Here is a 22,075-nt window from a genome sequence, read left to right as displayed (position 1 = left end):
AGAGAGGGAATGAAAGGCATGGACAGGGGCTCACTAATGAACAATTCAGTTTACCAGGCACAAGGCTATTCCTGTAAGCATAAGAAAATCGGGATCAGTGTGGGGACATTACTACATTACTACTTCTAAATCTATTCATACTATTTTATGTTTCTATCATTCTGCAGTGATCAAGTGTAAGTCTTTTGTTCCCTGTCACACGATAAAAACCAATAAGAAGATATTTATTTAAAAAAAAAACTTTACTACAAACCCACAGCAGGACTGTGATTTATTGTCATGTGTGGTACGTAATTCTGACTTTTGGGACCATTGTATTTTTCCCTGGTGGTACTTCTTTTCCCATTCTTGTAAATGCAAATGAGAAACCACGGGGCATATTATCAAGGACTGGTGTTAAAATTATCGCCGTTTTATCGGCAGGAAACTGCAGATAAAACGGCGATAATGGGCTTGATAATACACCCTTGTTAATTCCCATAGAAGCCCATGTTAACATCAGAACATGGGCTTCTATGGGAATTAACAAGGGCGTATTATCAAGCCCATTATCGCCGTTTTATCAGCAGTTTCCTGCCGATAAAACGGCGATAATTTTAACACCGGTCCTTGATAATATGCCCCCACATGTCTTAGAAGTGCAGTTGGCAAAAAGGCAAGACTGGCTGAATGTTTGACACATCCATGAAGCTACTTGACATTTTATGGCTAGAACTGAGGAGTGAGAAGCTGCAACCTCCAAATCAGTAATTAAGAGGGTGGTTCTTTCATAAATATGGGGCATATTAGCAAGAACCTCATTAAAATTATCGCAATTTTAGCGGCAGTTTCCTGCCGCTAAGACAGCGATAATGGGCTTGCTAATATGCGTTATAGAATAACAATAGAAGCCCAGGTTAGATGTGCAGGACATCTAACCTGGGCTTCTAATTCCATAACACATATTAGCAAGCCCATTATCGCCGTTTTAGCGGATGTTTCCTGCTGCTAAAACAGCGATAATTTTAATGAGGATCTTGCTAATATGCCCCTTGGAGAACGTAAATTTGACCAGCATACACAATGGTATTTCTAGAGAAAATAAACCCTAGATTGTACATCCAATTGCAGTAGAAGCATAACCTAATAAAAATAGGTATGTTTTAGTTATCTTCCTCAATAGAAACAACTGCTCATTGAGTTGTAGATATTCTGCTACGCCCTTCTGCGAAACTTGTTTAGGGTTTATCTTCGATGGTAGGTATAACACCCTTCTCCTTGAAATACAAGCCATCTTAAGGCAAAAAGCTTAAGCATATTTTTCCAGAAAGTGCCTTTAGGTTATGGCATTCCATTTTGTCAGCCTTTAGGACAACCTTGTCTGATGATTAGTTCCAAAAAAGAGTTAAAGCGTGTATTGTTTCAGTGTCCCTTCTTCCCTTGCATAGCTCACTAAGAGCTTGCATACTGACTCAAACAGAGAAACTCTCCATCTGAGATGCAACTAGTATTTTTGTACTTTTTAATTTTTTTTATTCCCTTTGTAATGAATGCCAGTCTTTCTCACCTATATAGTTATTTTGGTGGTACTGTGGGTTTTTTCTTTACACCATGTGCCTGATTTAGAGTCGATGGTTGGGTTATCCTGTCACAAACATGACAGATAATCCCTCAACCTTATAAAACACGTGTAATAAGGCAAACAAAATTTCTGTCAAATTTGTAACTGAGTAACTCATCAGCCAAACTCTAAACCCAGACCATTGTTGTCTAGTTTATTTTACTTACATCAAATGATAATACTCTGTAGGTATCACTTATATCATATGTATATGCTTGCTGCCAGATTTACATAAAACATTTGGTGTATTATTTATCTGTGGTTACCCCTTCCCCGTATCAAATACATTTTAGTTTCATCATTGTGCATTGTTTTGCTCCTGTGGTTGGCAGTGGGGGAAATCTTACACAAATTGTGTGACCAAATAGTGTGAATCTGGTTTCTCATCTTCATTTATGAGTATGGGTAAACAAATTCCACCAGGAAGAAATAAAATGCTCCCAAAAGTCACAATTGCTTGTCACACATGACAAAAGATCACTGCCCTGCTACGGGTTTGTAGTAACGATTTGTTTTATAAATCTCTTCTTATTTATGTTTCATCATGTTACAGGGAACACATCACAAACTTGATCTCTGCAGAATGATAGAAACATATAATAGTATAAATAGATTGAGAAGTACAAATGTAGTAATGTCCCCACATTGATCCAGATTTTCTTATGTTTACAGTGATAGCCTTGCATTTTTGCTGGTGTGCAATCTGCACATGAATGTGGCACCATAACCGTAATCCGATCCTTAATGTCTTCAATTATTATTATCAAATCATCCTGATGTAATGTCTCTACTAATGTCTCTACTACCCTATGGTCTTTATTCATGCTATAAAGGACTATAAATAAATAAATACATGTTCTAAAATAATTCTGGTGATGATCTAAGTCATTGTACTCTTGTGCTTCTTGGTCTTAATGAGGAATGATGAGACAAATAAAAGACAATATTAATATTTGTGTTCTTAATAATGGTATCATTGTATGTTTTTTCCATTTCTAGTGCCTCACCACCCATGCAAAATTAATAATGGCCATTGCAGTCACTTGTGCCTGCTGTCGCCCAGCAAAACCTACACATGTGCCTGCCCGACTAACTTCTACCTCGCTGCTGATAATAAAACCTGCTTGTCCAACTGCACAGCAAGTCAGGTAAGTAAATTAGAGGCTCTCTGCTAGCTGTGATACTGTTTTAGTAATAGTATGACAACAATATTGAACAGTTCAGGATTATTCAAATATTTATTTTGTAGTTTTGTGAAAATTAAGAATACAGATAAACACTTTTCATTTAATACATTTGTTCTAAAAACATGAATTACCAACATTGGTGTCTCAATTATCCGAGACACACATTTACAAAAATATACATTTAACTCTCAATTCGAAGCAAATGAACAAAGTTGTTCACTGATCTCAAAAAGCCTTGTTTGCATTGCTGTTTGCACATGCGAGTCTGACATTTACAAATCCAAATGATGTTTGAAATACATAAAGGTCATTTTCGAGTAAATTTCCACCTGGGTTTGAGAATAGAACGTTCTAGGGTGAGGATGGCTTGGAGCTTTGTGAGTATTAAATCATTTGTCGACCCCTTTCACTCACTCCCTGGGATCAGTTGCAGATTTACTAATATCAGGAGCAGAAGTAAACAAGTTTTCATGATGGTAAAGAGAAAAAACACCTCCCTTCTCTTCTCCTCTTCTTTAACCGCTTCCGCGCTGCGCCGATTCCGCCCCTGTGCTGGACATTCCAGAACAGGGCGCGATCGTGACGGAACCGTTCCGTCATCAGCACAGCTCAGCCGTGACTGATGACGGAACGGTTCCGTCACAAGCATGGAAGAGGTTACACAATCCCCACCAACTATTCAAACAACCGTCTAGTTCCTACATGTATAGGAATCTCACCCTCACTGGCCCTCTCTAGCAGACCACCTGCCTTAATCGTTAATCAAAACAGTGCTTTTCATATCTACACCTCCTCAGAAAATGAAAATTTTCCATTTCTCCCTTGGACTGCTGAAGAAGGTCAAATTCCCATATCTTCACAGTGGCAATTTACTGCCGAATGGTCTCTCCATACCAACTCTAAAACAACAAACATTCTCTACCAGGTATTCTACTTAAAATCTCCAAGACTATGGATTTTTCAACCTAAAATGATCACATTCATTCCTAACCTACTAGCTTTCTGGAAAGATCTGAATACTTGTCACTTCAAAGTATATTGGCAAGACTAACTTGATTACATTTCGTTGTAGGACATGCCCGCACACATTTAGACTCATTCACAGCCATGCATTCACAAATGTGTTCATACACACCCGTTCATAACACTCACTCGGAACAAATTCATACATTAACGCATGCACCAGGGATTCAAAAACATAAAACTTGCCTGGCCAGCAGCTCCTGAGGAACAAAGCCTCAGAAGTCCCAAGAGGGTTGGGAATGCTCCTTTCTCTCATTGGTTGCCCTTAGCAGTGGGATGGGGTCAGTGTAAGGTACTGATCTCAACCCACCCTGTGATGAGATGTGATTGATTGACACTTGGCCCAGGGCACTTGAGGCCTTAAAACTGAAGCACCCAGGTCTGAGGCAATCTGTGATGCTCCCTCTCATCACATGAGGAAGGCCTCAAAGCACTTTTTCCAGGCTGAGTAGGTCATGCCCACAGGGCTCTGAAATCCTCAGCCTGGCAAAGTTTAGCTTAGATTACCAGTAGCCTGGTAATTTAGAGTATGTCTAGCTCCTGCCTGCCTGGCCTGAACAAGAAGAGTGTCTGTCAGGTTGACCTTTGTGCAGCCTGGCAGACACTCTCCTTTTCCTGAAAAAGGTGAAGAGTGTGTGGCTCTCTTTCCTGGATACATGGGCCAAGGCTGACAGGTGCCCTGCTGTAGTACAGAAGCTGATATTGAAGAAAACACATTGTATCATTGAGCAGAATGCTTTGGCTAACAATTTGCTAATAATTGAGATGTTGAAAACAAAGAAACAGCATTTACACACTGTCTTTCACCTGGAGTAGATATAGCTAGCAATAGAGGAAATAGTGCTCTGGTATTTCATGCAAAATCATAGTGCAAATGAAAACTCATTAACATTTAAAACTTCTCTCTGCACAGTATGTAAACTGTTCCCTAGGTCATATTTAGAGCCAGAACAAGCACACAGCGTTTACTGCACGTTATTCTGTAGCTTACATACACAAGTGCCCTAAATTGTAAAGTAATCTAATGATTTTTACCTATTTAACACTATAGGCTGGCAGGTCAAGGCAAGGCTGGTCTTATACAGGACGGGGTAATACCTTCCAGAGCTGAGATTCAAATATAAAAAGGCAAACTTTGGGGGCGGGAGTTTTATATAGCGCAAACTAGACCCAAAGGTATCGGAGTGCTTCACATGAGCACCAGCTGCGTTACAGGCGGACACATTATTTTTGTTAGACTCAGGGAGATTAACTGATTTGCCCAGAAACACAGGATGTTGAGCGTCACTGCGGAAACTCGAACCCGGCTCCCAGCTTTGAGGTTGACAGCCCTCGCCGTTATGCCATATCCTCTCCACTCCAATCACAGGTCATGGAATACCCCCTTGAAAATCAGGGCCCCTCCAGACTGCCAGATGTGCATTCAATTAAAAAATGGTTTGTATTACTCCAGTGCAGAGTTGCCCAAACTATAGATTACAACCCACTCGTGAGTCAGGAGACGATTTTTGGTGGGTTGCAAAAGTTCAAGCAATAAATGAAGATGCCTTTAAATTCTACATTTATCTTACCACATTTACTGCTCTTCAAAGACACTGGTTAAATGTCAGGCTGTCTTATGACAAATTGCTATTGATTTTTTAACCTGGGGATTGGCGTTTACAAACCCCTCTCACTTTGCAGACAAAGAAAAGTAAAGTGGATTATGTGACTATCTTGCTGGGGTATATGAAGTGTGAAAGGAAAAGCCATAGGTGATTTTTTTTCGTAACAGAAAACTAAATTTAATTATCAGTAAATGAACTGTTCACATTCAGCAGTAAGGAAAGCAAAAATGAAGCCTTTTTTGTAATTCTAAAGTGTGATGGAAAAAAATATTTTAATAGCACCAGAGCAAACCAAGACACTTTACTTGATGATGCACAAATAGCAAATGTTCGCTGAAAGCAAATTTCCACATGTTATCTTGTGTGTGCAGTATAGTTTTATCAATAAAACTGTATGTCTGTGCAAAGCTAGTGGCAATTTCAATGGAAATGTGCTGTCTGTAAATGAAAATAATCTGCCACAGGAAGTTTTAGTTGCATAAAAAAATTGTAGGTCAAATTTATGAGGGCTTTAGGTCCTGTTTGCGCCACACAACGTGGTACAATCACGACACAAACCTCTCAGTCATATTTCTGAAGCCATGCAAAGCCACACTGCGTGGCATTGAATGGCTTCACAGATATGAAGTAAAGCAACGCTGTGAAAATCACTGTGTTGCCTTATGCTGAGCAAGGGAGGCGTTCCTTGGACATTGTTGTGGGACCCACGCAACTCCCATTTCTTTTAATTCATCCCCAGATTTAAAAGGACTTATGAACCTGGGAATGCGTCAAAATCTTACACCCCCCCTAAGTGAGGTGTAACAAGGAGAAATATCTTTATTTCTCCTCGTTTCTTTTCTCTTTCCAACATAGAGAGGGGAAAATGCCTCTCCAGATTGTTTTTGTGCAGGACGGTGCCCCTTCCAGCAAAAAACAATCCTTCATGCAACCGAGGCACCCTTGCACCATGGTGCAAGGGTGCCTGCATTGCCTCTTTGGTGCTGAAAAGGCACCAGCATAGGGAAGAAGTACAGAAATACACCGTATTGGATAAATATGGTGCATCCCCCGCCCCCTTCACAGTGCAGCAAGGTAACGTGCTGTGCTGTCCTGCCCCACATCTCCCATAAATGTGACCGTTTGTGTCTCATGTCCATTAGAGCTAGGTGAGTTGCAAACGTTTGTTGTACTAAAAAATGGGTGGTGTTTCTAACTGCTCAAGTGTGTTTGCCAAGGTTACTGCCCAAAGGACCCTTGACGTGATAAATTTGCTACCTCTCCAAGGTAAATTGATCTGAAATTCTTTAAAACTTGGTCTTGCTTCACTTTTTTTTTATTACGTAGAAAAGAAAAATGCATGCATTTCAACCACCTGCCATCTCTCGAAAGCAAACGTTACTTTAGCTAACTATTATGCATTATTATGAGTGTAAAAATATTGTTATGTGCATAGTACAGTGCATATCTTGGCTATAATTTGTTCAGAGATACCTCTTGAAGAATCAGCCACTCTGAGAAATACTTTGCCTCTGACAGGCGCCTGAGCTTAACATTTTTAGTTACTAGTGTCATCGAGTTACATATGTCTGCCTCGGGACCTGATCCAATTACATATGTAATATAATGGGCAAACAGAGAATAACATGACTGTTTTATATAGATTGATCATTATTTTATATTATTATAAATGGCTCATTATTACATTATGTGGACCACACTCTAGACATTTCCACGACTTCGCTTTTCTTACAGTTTCTGATGTGTAGGTAATAAAACTTGATGCAAAGGCAACTGTAAGGTCGTGTCACACCTGGGGGCGCAATGAAGCACAGTTTAAATGGATGTTCAGTGCTCTTTTCCCATAGGGCCTGAATTTTCCATACATAACTAAAATCCATCCAACTGCCCACGTGATGAGAACGCGTTTAATATTTCAACCATACCGGTACTCGAACTGAGAAAGTCTCTGTGCTCCTGCAAGCAGACTCTTTAGGGAAGTTATTTTATAAAACACTTGCTATAATAATAATAGCGATTGGCCTTGAAGATACAATCATAATACAAAGCGCACAGTCTCGAGGCACCCAGTGGGTCTCAGCGTTCAGTTGATCACTTCTAATAAATGATGTTCATATTTGGTTCAACATTTTAGAATGCATCAAAATCGTGGTACACATTTTATGCCTTCGCCTATGTCATGCTTCCACATGTATATCCATTCAGAGTTCTCGAAACGTTTGAAGGACAGAAATGTAAGACAATAGCCAGCAGGTGCTAGCCAGTGTAATAGAAAATCATTTGTTCTGCAAAGTCGCCACAATGACACCATGTAGCCAGGCATCCCCCTGGAAATGCAAAGCCTTCGAAATCTAGGACACCTTAAATCTCTGAAAATATTCCCTTCAGGTTTACGGTCTTTTTTTTCAAAACCCCTCACCTTTTCGCTCTCTCATTTTAAATAGCAGACATTTCCAACTAAAATACCTAACAAAGGCTTCTTACATGCCGATCGACGAAGTTGCTGTGCATTTTTGTGAATCTCAAATCCGTCAGCCTCATGTACAATGCTGTGCCATATGAAGAAAGTTGTAACTTAGGGGCATATTCACAAGAACGGGTGATAACTACAGCAAGAGTAGCGTAACACAACTTTCAACATCGCAGCCTATCATGGGAAAATAACCCTGTGTCAATGTGGAATTCACAACAAGGCAGTAGCATGCGATAGATATCAGATAACGCAGCAAATGTAAGCGTGAAAATAAACACCACGTTGCAAAAATTAGATACGCGAACTCAAAAAAATGATGAGGCCAACCAGGGGACACAAAGTAGGGAAAACAAGCCACAGGCCTGCTAATCCCATGCATCTGGCGGGACAATGCACCATAAAAACCCAGTGAAAAGTACATCAGAAACAAGCTAAAGCACGTAGCAACATGGATGCACCCTGACCCAGCGCAGAGGCCTACTCGAACCCCACAACCCCCACAGACCACCAGCAAGGAACAACGGGGTCGGGGAAGGCCAAGGAGAAGAGGGAGAGTAAAATGGGGTGCAGACCGCAGGAAAACATGACCAGCGTCACAGAGGTGACAGAACACTACCAGCAACTGACCCACAAGCAGACCACCTGGAATGCAGTAGGAGTACCATGGAGGCCAATCCAGGAGGCCAATAGGCGAAGGCATGACGTGACAACCTAAACCAGGCACCGACCCGCTGCCAACAAGAAGGCAGCAACGGCAACAGGAGGTGACAGTCCAGCACCACCGAAGGAGCTGGAGGAAACCCAGCCCACTGTCATCAGTGTGGAGACGGTGCATAGAGTAGGGAGTACAGACACAGCTCAAGAGGGCCAGGCTCAACAACGACAGGGAATGCAACGAACAGGGCCTGGGGGGACGGGGGGAGATGGGCACACATGTACAACGAGGCGCCCCACACTGCACACCCACAAACACCCAGGATCATGTCCCAGATCTCCTTGGCACACTGCAGCACACACACATAGCACAAACAGCACACCCACATTGACGACACCGTGGAATTACGCGCATAGCCGACACTGCAGAACAGAGGACACAACTGGCTCCGCACAGGCGCAGAAACATGCCCACGACAGCTGACAGAGCCAGTAACAGTGAAATGGTAATATACACGTACAACCTCACATTTGTCATGTAGTCCAAATGTACACATACCCGCAGACGAATCCAGCGCCCCCTGTCACAATGTACACTGCCATACAGTTTTCATGCAAACATATATGCCAACACAAAGGCAACACGCACCTCCCCTTCACATCGCAGTGGGGCACACAATACCTGCAGCAGAGTACATACTTCAATGCACCTGTTGACACTGACACCCTACAACAGCTCATGGATATCCCTTGCAACCCCCCACCAGGACCCGGACAGCCAAGCTACTGAGAGGAGAACACTGAGTCTGCAACAGACCACACAGCAGGAAGCACCCGCAGGCACAGCTGGCTCACGACACTTCACCAACCCACACATGGCACCCCAATGGCATGTTTCAGCATACCAAAAGGAGGTGGCCCAATAGGTGTGGGTGGGGGGCCGAACCCATGGAATGCGAACCAGGACACATACGTAGGGGTCTATCCCCCTACAGGGCCCTTCCACACTTCACTAAGGAGACCCATGCTGCCATAGAGACACATGCAGATGCAGATGCACAGCACAGAACCACGCCCAGGGGCACACAATTAGCAGTCACACACCAATGTTGGCTGTGCCTACGAAGGCCCTGGACACTCCCCTCACAAATGGAGTGGGTGATGACAAAGCTACATGTCCAAGCCCCAACCCGCTGCCTCCGGTGACATGTCTGCATCCGTGGTACACCGCACAATATAAAGTCGTAGGGCCGAGGGCCCACATGCATTCTACAAGACCACAGGGACACATGCAAAGATCATGTATAACTGGCTATGGGCACATGCCCTCTATTGGCAGGGCCACGTGTACAGTGACACCTGTGCTGGATGTTTGTGGGGTGAGTGTAAGCCAACCTGCACGGAATGTCTGGTGTTGGCAACCACTTGGACATTGGACACCAGTGCAACGCAAACAGAAAACACATGCAATACAGAGTCAACAGATGAGCAACATGAGGTGAGCCGGATAAAGTCCAGAGGACAGCCAAAATGCAAACAGAAGTGTCCGTGAGTAGCAGTGCACTGGGCTGTGGACACTAGAGATGAGCGCACTCATGTGCAGAAAAAGTTTTGGATTGTGTCCCTTCAATATATTCCTGATGCAGATGCAGTGGGGTGTGTCAGACCTGCATTATCTTCCTCATCAATGTCTCAGGGCTCCCACACTGTCTGAGGTGACATACCTGCGCAACCACTCCACAGCACAAAACACAATCAGCTAAGGACAATAGCCTGTGGTGCACTGAGTCACTGGCCCCCGGAGTGCTGAGCAGGGAATCAGGCTGATGATGGAATCCACGGCATGCCTGAGCAACCACAAAGTCTGTCAGGTCCACCGCTTCGACTCTGGCAGATGGCCTTTGGAGGTGGTTCTTGCGGTGGTGGCATGTGCCTCCTGAGGTGATGGGTCATCCTGGCCGGTCAAGATCGCTTTGGTGTGTGAGTTTTGGTGGGACGCATTTGGGCCCAGAGGCTGCCTACAGCGCAAGGCCACAGAGTCATGGTGTTGATGAGCCCAAGGCCCACACCTCAGGGGCCAGCCTATGTCTCCGGAGAAGGGGTCCCGGACTTGACCAACACAGAGTTAGTGGCCGCGCGTGCGCTAGGTGGCGCACTAGCATGATGGCCGCACCACTGTGAGGCTCCTGCAGCCCGGGACATTAATCCTCTTAATTATCCTGCTGTTAGTCCCGACGGACATCTGTAACTTGCCCAGCAGACGAAGGAACCCACCAGGCATAATCGCTGAAACTCTAGAGTGGCTGTGACCTGTCTTGCCCATGTGGTGGTGAGAGTAAGATCTGCCCGGAGTGCGGCGTGGTGGCGTGCGTGGTGCTGCTGGGAGTCCGAGAACCACTGGAGATCGAGGCTGGGCTGTGGCCGTGTAGGCCTGAAGACGACGTAAGCATAGCTGGAGGAAACGGACCCGCGAGTGGTATGCTGCCCGGGATCGGAGCGGAACTGGCAGAACAAGGCACCCGGGACATGCCAGCGAGGAACATTTGCAGCCGGTGTACATAAACGGAGGCAAGTGGGGGGAGCGGAAGAACCGTGGCAGCCCTGATGAGCAGCAGCGGCAATTGTAGCTGGGCCGCGCTACCTGCGGTGAGAGGTGCTGCGGTGAGAGGTGCTCTGACGGGAGGTGTGGGGGCCCTGAGACATGCTCAGTTTCGTGGCAGCATTGAAGTTCAGCAGGAAGACGTCTGCTGCGGTGCCTCCCCTGCCCCAATACAGAAGACCTGGACGAGTGCTGCTGGTGCCATTGAGCAGCTCCGCCATCGCTCCAGTGATGAGGGAGTGGAGTTGCTGTTGGACGCTACAGCCCTCCGCAGGAAAGCACATTTGTGAACTGTCCACAGGAAAGACCACCTTGGCGCCCTTCTCCATCCAGGAGTGGCGCGATCACCATTTTGAATTACGGCTGGCTGGGCAGCATTAGGGTGTGGCGCACTGCTGTGGAGAGTTCCCCTGGCTGTAGTTTAACCCCCACTGAGGATACAAGGTACGGGTGGCTGCGCAAGGGACAGGAGCGCTGCAAACTGCCCACGATGTCGCTAAACCGTCCTGCCCTCACCCTGCAGAAAGCGACGGCTGGGAGTGAGGCTGGACAACGGGCAGTCCTATGACGCGGCTGGATTGGTTCAACCATATAAATTGGTTTGGGCACGGGCAACAGCAGTGGCCACGGCACTATTTTGGCTTGCGTAAATCCCGATAGAATGGCACTATGGGGAAGCCGGACACAAGACAGCCAAAATTGACATTTGAAGCGAAACGTAACACACGCAATGTACAAGGAGATCGCGATACGGATGAAGGTGGAGAGGATCAAAGGGAAACAACGTCACCAGCTAATGACGTACAGAGTATACTGCAGGAAGTACGACAAGGGTTCGCTACCATAGTGGACAAAGTTGATCGTATGTCATCACGTATGGATGCAATTGCACATAAACTGGAGGGTCACAAAGATAGAATTAAGGAAACAGAAAGGAGAATTTCTGACTCGGAAGACACAACTTCTAGATATACCACGCAAATAGCTCACATGGACAAATTACTCAAGATCATAGCGTCCAAGAACGAGGACTTGGAAGCGCGCAGTCCGCGCAATAACATACGCGTCATAGGCATTCCAGAATCCACAAATACGGGGAAAATGGAAGAGTACATAGAGAAAATGCTAACAACTGCGATAGGGGCTGATTCTTTCTCGAACCAATTTATTGTGGAGCGGGCCCACAGTTCCCTTGGACCGCGACTGCCCCCGGTGCCCAACCGCGACCCATCATTGCGAGACTCTTGAATTATAGGGACCGCGATGTGGCCTTACGGGCGGCAAGAAACAAGCAGACCCTGTCCTATGAGGGAAATTCTTTTTCCATCTACCCGGACTTCACACCCATAGTCCAGGAGGAGAGGCGCAAGTTCCTGGATGTTAAAAAAAAACTAAGAAAAGCGCAAATTGATTATGTATTACTATACCCGGCGCGTCTTTGGGTCACGCATCAGGGCAAGCAACGGTTCTTTACAAAAACTCAACAGGTGAAATGCACATGACAGCCTCATGGCGGCTTCACAGCAGTCTGCATCAACGGGAGCCGAAGAAGACTCGCAGTGAAACATACTCTTATCCTGCCTACTGGGAACATTGTCTGGTATTGTATGGAGAATAGGGGGGTTAGAGAAGTTGGAAGCACAAAGCACGAATGCATGACATCATGTTGGGATTATGGTGCTAGAACTATCGTATACCAGGCACCCCCAACCCTCTTAGAGCCTGTTGGCACCATCTCACGGGGGCTCAAGGGGTGAGGGGTTTCTGTGACGCCAACTAGGAATGATCCCCAATGGGTTTTCCCCCCGGACTACAGGCTGCAGGAGGGTAATGGGACTTGTAGTGCTGGATTGGTTATTATGGTTTTTTTTGTTGATGGGTCTGGCAAGGGTGGGGGAGAGGGACTTTACTACTGGCAAGTTGGGGCTGCTTCAGTGGGAGGGGGGTGGTGGGGGAAAGTTCTGTCTGATATGGTGTACACGTATTGTGCATCGGGACTCTGCGATTACTGTTGTGGTTGGGTTGAACACAAGGGCTTTGGGAGCTGATTCAGATTTCATCTTGTGACATGGTGCATGGGAAACGCAGCGCACAATGGGTTGCATGTGTCAGGGTACTACATAGGAAACTGGAATGGCGATGGCAGAGGTGGGGACACTGAATGTTATCACTTGAAACGTCAGAGGACTGGGGGACTCCAGGAAGCGTAGCTAGATCTTGGCATACCTGGACAGGCATAAAACACACATAGCACTGTTACAGGAGACGAACTTCCCTCCCCAGTGGACACACAACTTCGCTATTAGATGGGCGGAGCATAGAATCTTCTCCTCATACTCGTCCTATGCGAGAGGTACAGCGATACTTATAAAAAAACGAGTGCCATTCCACCCAGCGGGTGAGAACTGCGACCCCCATGGATGATATTATCTGGTATGGGGGAGACTGGGGACGGTGTTCATCACCTTGGTCTGCTGTTATGGGCCGAACGTTGATGATCCGGATATTTACACCACACTGTGGGCCAGGATTTTTGAAGTGGGGTCTGGCCACATCATCTTGGGGGGGCGACTTTAATGTAACGTACAATCCACCCTTAGACAGATCTCACCCAGCCCCACATCACTACACTAGAGCACGCGATAACCGACAGGACATTATCTCCACTTATCAACTGATAGATGCATGGCGACACTTGCACCCAGTACAGCGGGAAGGAACAAACTATGCGGCACAAGAAGCTTCATGGGCGAGGCTAGACTGCTTGCTCCTATTCAGGGGACTGGGACCTGCGGTCACCCGTGTGCAACACTTAGCGAGAACATATTCAGATCACGCCCCGGTAGCACTTGCTCTCTCTTGCACTGAATTTGAAGCGCCACGCAAAGTTTGGCGAATGTATGCACCCAGTTTGATGGACACAGTTTTTGAGGAAGAATTGAGGGAGGAGATACAAGATTTTTTTGTTCATAATAGAGGTTCAGTGGACACGATGGAGATTATATGGGAGGCATTTAAGGTCACACTAAGCGTTTTTTGTATATCAAAGGGGGCAGGGGTGCTCAGGGATATCCTCAGCACACTACGCACACTAGAGATCAGGCTTAAAACACTAGAGACAGAGATGGCTGTAAGCCAGAGCCACTCGGTTCTGACAAGGTTTCGGGAAACACTCACTGAGTATATGGACACAGCACAACGGGAGACTAGATTTAGAGGGAGGTACTGGATGGCCAGATGTTATGGAGAGGGGGAAAGGCCGGGTAGGGCCTTAGCACAGCTAGTCCGACGGCCTCGCCACTTGGGTCATGTTATAGAACTCGAAGAGCTGCATGGGGTGGTATGTCACGACACAGCAAATATATTAAACGGTTTCACGCAACATTATTCACAGCTTTACTCCTCACAACGCACAGGTGTTCTAGACTTAGACAGCTACCTAGGGGATGTCTCACTGGCTTGGCTGAGCCATGTACAACGCACCTTTTTGTGTGCGCCAATCGAGATAGACGAGATCCGCCAAACCATCATGGGGATTCAGTCAGGGAAAGCCGCAGGGACGGATTGAGTTCCGGTGGAATTCTACAAAGCATTCATAGATCTGATGGCCCCTATTCTGCGCGAGGTATATGAGGAACCACTGGAGGTGGGTGTTCTTCCCGCGTCCATGCGTGAGGCACTACTAATTTCATTACTTAAACCGGGGAAGACACCTCAACACTGTGATTCATATAGATCATTGTCTCTCCTCAACTGCGATGCCAAAATTCTGGCTAAAGTAGTCGCAAACCGACTAAGCCTCCTGATGGAACACTTGATCTTACCAGACCAATTGGGTTTTGTCCCCGGGAGGGCCACGCCCAACAACTTGCGAACCCTTTTTGCAATATTAAACAATGTCTCGTCTGACCTACCCCTGGTCGCGGTATTCTTAGATGCCACTAAAGCCTTTGATTCACTCGAATGGGATTATATCTTTGAAGTGATGGCGCGCATGGGGTTTCCACCCCTATTTCTGTCATGGATCAGATTACTGTATCAGGCACCAATCGCGATAAAGCACATAAATGGTCACACATCTCTGCCATTCAAAATTAGCAGAAGCACCCGGCAGGGGTGCCCGCTGTCCTCCTTACTATTCGCCATAGTGGTGGAGCCCTTAGCGGCAACATTGAGACAGCACCACAAGGAAAGAGCACTACAATGTAATTTGCGACAAATACTTATATCATTATACGCTGATGACATCACCCTGTACATACGTGACCCGCAGCAGAATTTAAATCCGATCCTTAGGGAGTTCATAGTGTTCGGGCAATTATCGGGAGTCCAGATAAACTGGGGCAAATCAAGCATATTCCCACTGATCACCGTTGCAGCTCCTTTCCCATTAGATTATCCACTGGAATGGTGCACTGAAGACCTGCGTTACCTGGGAATCCGAGTGACTAGGCATAGGGAGGAACTCATAAGGATAAACTATGGCACTGCCATAACCCGCATAAAGGAGAGTGTGTCTCGATGGATTACATTGCCCCTCTCAATGGCGGGACGAGCATCTCTTATTAAAATGGTCGTTCTTCCCCAGCTGCTCTACCTTTTTTAAACATTCCGTACTTCCCGGGAGCCTTTTTTTAAAGACATTAAGGTCGGAAAAGACGCGCCAGTTGTGGGGCGGCAAACAGCCAAGAGTGCAATGGGAGGTCCTTACACGACCATATTCACAGGGGGGATTTGGAGTCCCCAACTTTGAACTTTATTATAATTGTGCGCAGGCTCACTATGCATGGGTCTGGATTGCACAGCCGAGATACATGCCTCAGGTTGCGGCTGAGCACTGGTTGGCACACCCCGTTCCCATTGATGGTGCCTTACACGAAGTGACTCGCCCCAGAGAGCGCATGCCTACCACGGGCACGTGCATGGTCACAGCATGGCGGTGGATAGACCGTATGTTGAATACCACTTTGCTGTACTCCCCGCTGATGACGCTTACCTACTATACAGACATGCCCCTACTTCAAGAAACAATATTTCATAAGTTCAGAGAGCGTATTAATGTCCGTACTTGGGGGGACATGTATCAGGATGGACGTTTTCGCACAGCAGAACAAATACTGCAGGGCACACAACACACCTCACTTGACTTGTTTCTCTATACTCGTTTAAGACAGGGGATAAAATCTCTCACCCCAGACTTCCCAGCTGAACCGCAGACTTTGGCGCCGCTGCAAGTATTGCTGCAAAGTGTGGCGGCTAAGCGCCTAGTCTCGATGCTTTGTAGGATGGTATACTCACAGAGAGACCTGCCAGCCACAGCTTCCCGAGCCTGCTGGAGTACGGATCTGGGAATCGAAGTGACAGAAGAGCACTGTGAATTTTGCTGTTCGCAGACTGAAAAGGAATCAGCCAGCAGCAGACTCCGCATCCTACACTATAAATTCCTGCATAGGGTATATTACACTCCTGCTAGGCTGTTCAGGTACCGGCTGAGGGACTCCGACAGGTGCGAAAGATGTCATGCTTCTTGGGCGGGGTTTTTGCACCTAGCATGGGAATGCCCAGGAGTGAATGAGTATTGGGTGCAAGTTTTTGATGCTTTGACATTAATGATCAATGAACCACTCACGCCCACCCCACTGATGGCTCTACTGGGCTATGTTAAGCCACTGTGATCGATCCACCGCAAGTATATGGCTTTGGCGCTGCTGATGGCGAAGAGACCTGTGGCCTGCCGCTGGGGGAGGGGACGGGCACCCAAATTTAAGGACTGGTTGACCCACTTGGTGACTTGCCAGGAACGGCTTGTGACCTATGCTGAACTGCTGCCAAGTACCTCTCATCCCAGAGACATATGGGCCCAACTGACGTGTTACTTAATGACGCATCGACGGGCCCCAGAACAGTCTGGTTCGACCACCCCCCATGCTAACATAGCATGGGCATAGGAGACGCACACGCAACAAGGAGGGGGAGTGACTTAGGGTGTGGAACGTGCAAAAATGTTTGATCATAAGATATATATATAAGATGTAGATGTGGACGCTTTGATCTTGATACACTGTTTAAGTGCAACAACATGGGGATTCTGCTGAATGCACAGAGATATAACACCCTGTCTCTACAGTGAGTGAATACCAACTGTTACCTCTGACACAATATACATGTAACTGTATTGTCTGAAAGATTCATAAGAGCTACTGTAATCACAATGTACCAGTGAACATAATTAATGCTGCTGTTGATGCTATATGTTTGTACCCAAAACTCAATAAAAAGAATGCTTAAAAAAAAAAAAAGAGTCAGTGGCCCCGGATGCACTGCGGCCGGCACAAGCACCCAGCCATGGGACGGTGACTTGTGGTGCAGTCAGATGGACCATGGGACCTGAGCGGGTAACCATCATTGTCCGAGGTGTATGTTTCGGAGTGTTTCAGGGGACAGTGGAAGGTGTCCTCAAGGGCGAGACGCTGAAAGGTTTGATTTTATCAGTAAGCAGCAAATGTAGGAGTGGAATGCGACAGCCCGTTGGCACCACCAATTCTGTATCAGCTACATGGAGGTGAAAACTGCCCCCTAGTCCATAGGCTCAGACACCACCACGGTTCGACCAGAGAGTGTCCATGAATGTCAGGGAACAGACTTAGTGGCACCAAGGCTGAGTGGGAATGCAGACTGCGATGATGCCGGTACACTGATATGGACTTCGCCATTGCTGAATCATCATCATCCTACTGGATGGAAGTGTAGGCCGTAGGCAGCAGTCAGCAGTGGCCCGCAGCCATGTGTTTTGGCTCGCGATGCACAGCGCTAGTGACACCAGGGCAGTTATCGGTAGTGTACGAACACCTCCGTAACTATGATCCTTTTCTCTCCGCCAAGTTGCAAGGCAACATTCTCTTAGGCCTCTCCTTGCAAACAATGATGTGTAATCTGCATTTGAATACTTGATGTTATTTTCCAAATCTGTGGCCTACTTGAGCACAGCCTAGGCCGAGAGCAGTGTAGGCCAGAGGCAGCGGTCAGCACGGGCAATTCACCGAGTGTCACCGCCATAGGTTGGTAGCTACACCGGCCTATGTAGTTCAGGTGGCACCACATGTTCGGTCACCTCTGTGACTGTGACCCGGCTTTCGTCCGGACTGAGCTGCATCTTCCTCTTACTCCTCTCTGTGTGTCCACTGGTGTGGACTCAGCCATTCGTGATTCACGACTAGGTGCTGGATGTGAGACCTACTAGTCCCCAGGGTTGTCCTGGTCCCTCATCCACGGCTCGATGGCTGGTATTAGACAGGGATTGTGGCAGCATGGCTTACCAGATGGCTTTGGACAGGGTTTGTGGCAGGATGTGTCGCAAGATGCACATATAGCACTATGCCTCACTGATCAAAGGAAGTCTGGTGCTGTGACCGCTGTCACAGATTTGGGGTCACTGCCATTCAGGAGCCAGGACACAGTCTCACATATGGGACCCACTGGGCCGCTGAGGTCGCCGGTAGAATATGTAAACGAGAAAGGAGTAACGTGGGCCAGCGTTGGGGGTACAGCGGCGGTCTCAAAAGCTGGCCGGGTTGCGGGCCTCGGGCTTGGAACTCACACTGGCACTTGGTGGGCCCTCCATGACACACACCAGTGTCCGATAATGATTAGTGTGGCCTGTCTGCGTAGGGTCGGCCCTGAAGGGTTTGTGGTCCAACAGGCCAGGGTACAGCAGGCGCACAGGATCAGCCTCGTGGAGGGGTGGGAGGCACCTCCCTGGCAGAGACGTTGGGCTTTCCAGAAGAAGACAATGCCCAGGGCTATGTGCTTTTTATTCTCACCCCTACGCTGTCCTGGCGTACGCCAGCTCAACCCACTCTGCTCACGCTTACGGGTGGGGCGTAACAGGCAACATTTCCACAAGGACCCCACTGGCTTGGGTGACATGGTTGCATCCACTGTCCACTACACTCCATTCACCAGAGGTGTATGTTGACATGGATATGTGTGTGTTCTGCATACTGCAGTTTGTTTAGCACTTCACCGCCACTCTTGGCATTGCGTACTTTCCCATTCATGGTTCTACTACATCCTTCACATATGCCTGGTTGCCTCCTTTCCCAGCATTTGTCTATTGTTTGGCTGAGGTGCCATGAGTGGGGTGTTAATTGGGAAGTTGCCAATGGTCTGTGCATTTCCCTTGGTGCCATCCTGGGATGGCTGGTTGCTGTTGGACTGTCGGAGGGTGAAGGGATCATCCACACTGGCTGTGTATTTGGAAGCAACATTGGTGAAGGTCCCACGGTGTTCGGATGTTGCCTGCACATTGATGTATGACATGTGCTTCCTGTTGTGCTGATTTTGTGCTGTGTCACCAGGGGGCACATGTGGGACATGTATGCAGTGGATTTCCCCCTACACGTGCGTGCATTCGGCTATGGCGTATGGTCCTTGATTGGTCTCCAGCGGTTCCTGCGCATTGTGTTGGCCATACCAGGACTGGGGTGTCAGGATGATGGTGAGGTCCAGGACAGGCCTGGGGGTCTTGGATGTGGCTGGCTGTGAGACTCCGCCAACTCTGGCGGGTGTTGTTTAGGGTGTGCCAGGGGCCAACAGTTGGTGCAGAGCCAGCAGCTTGGTGTGGGGTGGGATGATGTTTGTCCACTGAGTTGGTGTTGTTAGGCGATGATGGCCAGGATGCATAGGATGGTTGTCCCTTTCAGCCTGTAGTGGCCAGTGACATTGTCAGATGTTGGGCCTGTGAGGCAGTTGCGTTTCCTGGGCGGCCACGGTCTTTGTCTGCACTGCCTCTGTGGTGGTCCGGGAGTGGGGTGCCAGGTGGGTGTTGTGGGCCTCTTGGGTGTCTGTGCTGCATGATGAGTGGCTCCATGGCATCTGTTGCCCTTCGGATGACGCCCAGGGCAGGGCTCCCTATTGTGGTGCAGGCTTGCATCTGACTTTACACCATGTCAGAGCAGGTGCAAAATTCCTACGGCTAACACGCCGTATCGTGTTTTTTGTGTTCTTATTGCCGATCTGTCTGGCCGTTGTGAATGTTGAGGTGTGGCGTTGTCGCGGCTTTGTGCATGGGAATGCCTACTCTGCATCTCATTAGCGATAGTTGCGGGGGTCCTCTGTGGTGATGTTGCTTGCGGCTGATATCACGGGAAAAGTGGTGCTGTGGGCTGTTAGTTCCTGATTGTGAATGTTGGGGTAAATTTATCATGACTTTGGCTGAGATAAAGTGCCGTTAATTCGGCGATAGCTCCTTGTGAATATGCCCCTTAAAGCATCTGCGGGCGCCCCTCCCCCCCGCAGTTTTCCTAAATGTTTTCAAAATTCATATTAATTGAAGTAGGTGACTGGAATAAGGATGACATTACTTGATAATCTTGAAACCCATAGATCTGTTTTCTATTGACTCAGATGCTAGACATCTGTCTGAAACCCAGATAATTATTTAATAAGTGAACTGGATGGTAGGCCCATTTATCTGTCCTTGACTTGCGGAGAGACGTAATGGTGTTGCTTTATGGAAAAATCAGCAAATCAAACAAATACTAATGCTGGCAAAAAAAATAGGTCAGATTTACAATTCTGTCACACAATGCAGCAAGACAACTTACTATGCTGTGCTGCGTGAAAGGAAGAGAGTAGGAATGCGCCATATTCACTAACGTGGTGCATTCCTGCTCTTTCTCTGCAATATTTCTTCTCATTGTATTTCCAATGGGAAGTCATACAATTTTGACACATTCCCAGGTTAACTACTTTTAGTAAATCTGGGGATGCGCCCACAAGCATGCGTGGGAACACTTATTCTCCACCCAGGTAGCGCCTTCCCAGTGCAGGGTAACGAAAGGCAGTATTTTGCAGTGCCTGTCGTTACTCTGGATTTACCAAGTCATGTAGGGCCATGCAAGGTGGCTTTGTTTGACTTGGTAAATCTGAATTAAGTCCTTGCTTCGCCTTGCGTCACCTCGCCTAATGCAATGGCAGCGCAGTTGCTTAAGCAATCTGGCCCAATATGTGTGCCTTTTTTATTAGTGAAAGAGATTCTGCTTTGATTATAGAGTCTGCATATGGTTGTGTCAATGTTTGAATTGGTAAATGTGGAATTGATTTAACAGTTGTATGGATAATTGCGTTCATGGATGAATGAATGAGTAGATAAAGAAGTAACTGGATGAGAATACGATGAATGACAGAATGGCTGAATAAGTGAATGCTTTGCTGGATGGCTGGATGAAATGGGTAGTGTAAGGAATCCACCTTTTTGCCTTTTTTGTACCATCTTTTCACTAGTATTAACTATGGCCTAGATATACAAAGGTTAGGAATCAGGTATGCATTACTTTTTCAGAGCCGTACCAACGCAAAATCTTTTTTAAGATTTACAAACCAAGGCAAATTGATATTTAATATGGTTTGGAAGAAAAAGTAATGAACCAGCGCAAAGTGTTGCTTTGCACTATTCCACATCAAGGGTGTGTTCCGAGGGTGGTACATGGGTATTTCTGTACAACCAACCATGTTTTTGTACACTAAACCTTTCTACTAACAGTATTAGACACGGTTTTGTGCCATACATTATCGTCACTTAAAAGCAGGCATTACAAGGGAGAAATGTTTTTACTTCTCTCAATGTTTCTAACTTTGCATGTGAGTTGCACTGTACATCACACATCCAAAGTGGAAGGGCATCCTTCTAGTACAAAGCCAATGCTAGACTCATGCAGACATTCTTTGCACTATGGTGTAAAGGTATGTGCATGTAGCTCGGTAGCCTGATTGTTCCCTGGCACTAGTGTGAGAGCAGGATAGTGCTACATCTCTGTTGATATGGTGCTTTCCTGCTCTCTCAGAGTCAAGCAATCAAGAGCGCAAAACGTTTGGATGCTGAGCTGCGTTGTGTGAAAGGTTTGTAAATCTGGCCCTCTGTGCATGGTGGCA

General features: G+C 46.8%; 1 protein-coding gene across 1 annotated transcript in view; it reads left to right on the top strand.

Moving 5' to 3' along the window:
• LRP1B (LDL receptor related protein 1B) overlaps window positions 1-22,075 on the top strand; it is a 3,812,342-nt gene that overhangs the window by 3,150,685 nt on the left and 639,582 nt on the right. Inside the window, exon 62 of the mRNA XM_078683424.1 lies at window positions 2,600-2,748. Within this exon, the coding sequence (XP_078539550.1) occupies window positions 2,600-2,748 (149 nt within the window). The remainder of the gene's footprint in view (window positions 1-2,599; window positions 2,749-22,075) is intronic.

The sequence above is a fragment of the Lissotriton helveticus genome, chromosome 3_1 (assembly GCF_964261635.1).
Source record: "Lissotriton helveticus chromosome 3_1, aLisHel1.1, whole genome shotgun sequence".
Lineage (NCBI taxonomy): Eukaryota > Metazoa > Chordata > Amphibia > Caudata > Salamandridae > Lissotriton > Lissotriton helveticus.
This window is presented reverse-complemented; position numbering and strand designations above follow the sequence as displayed.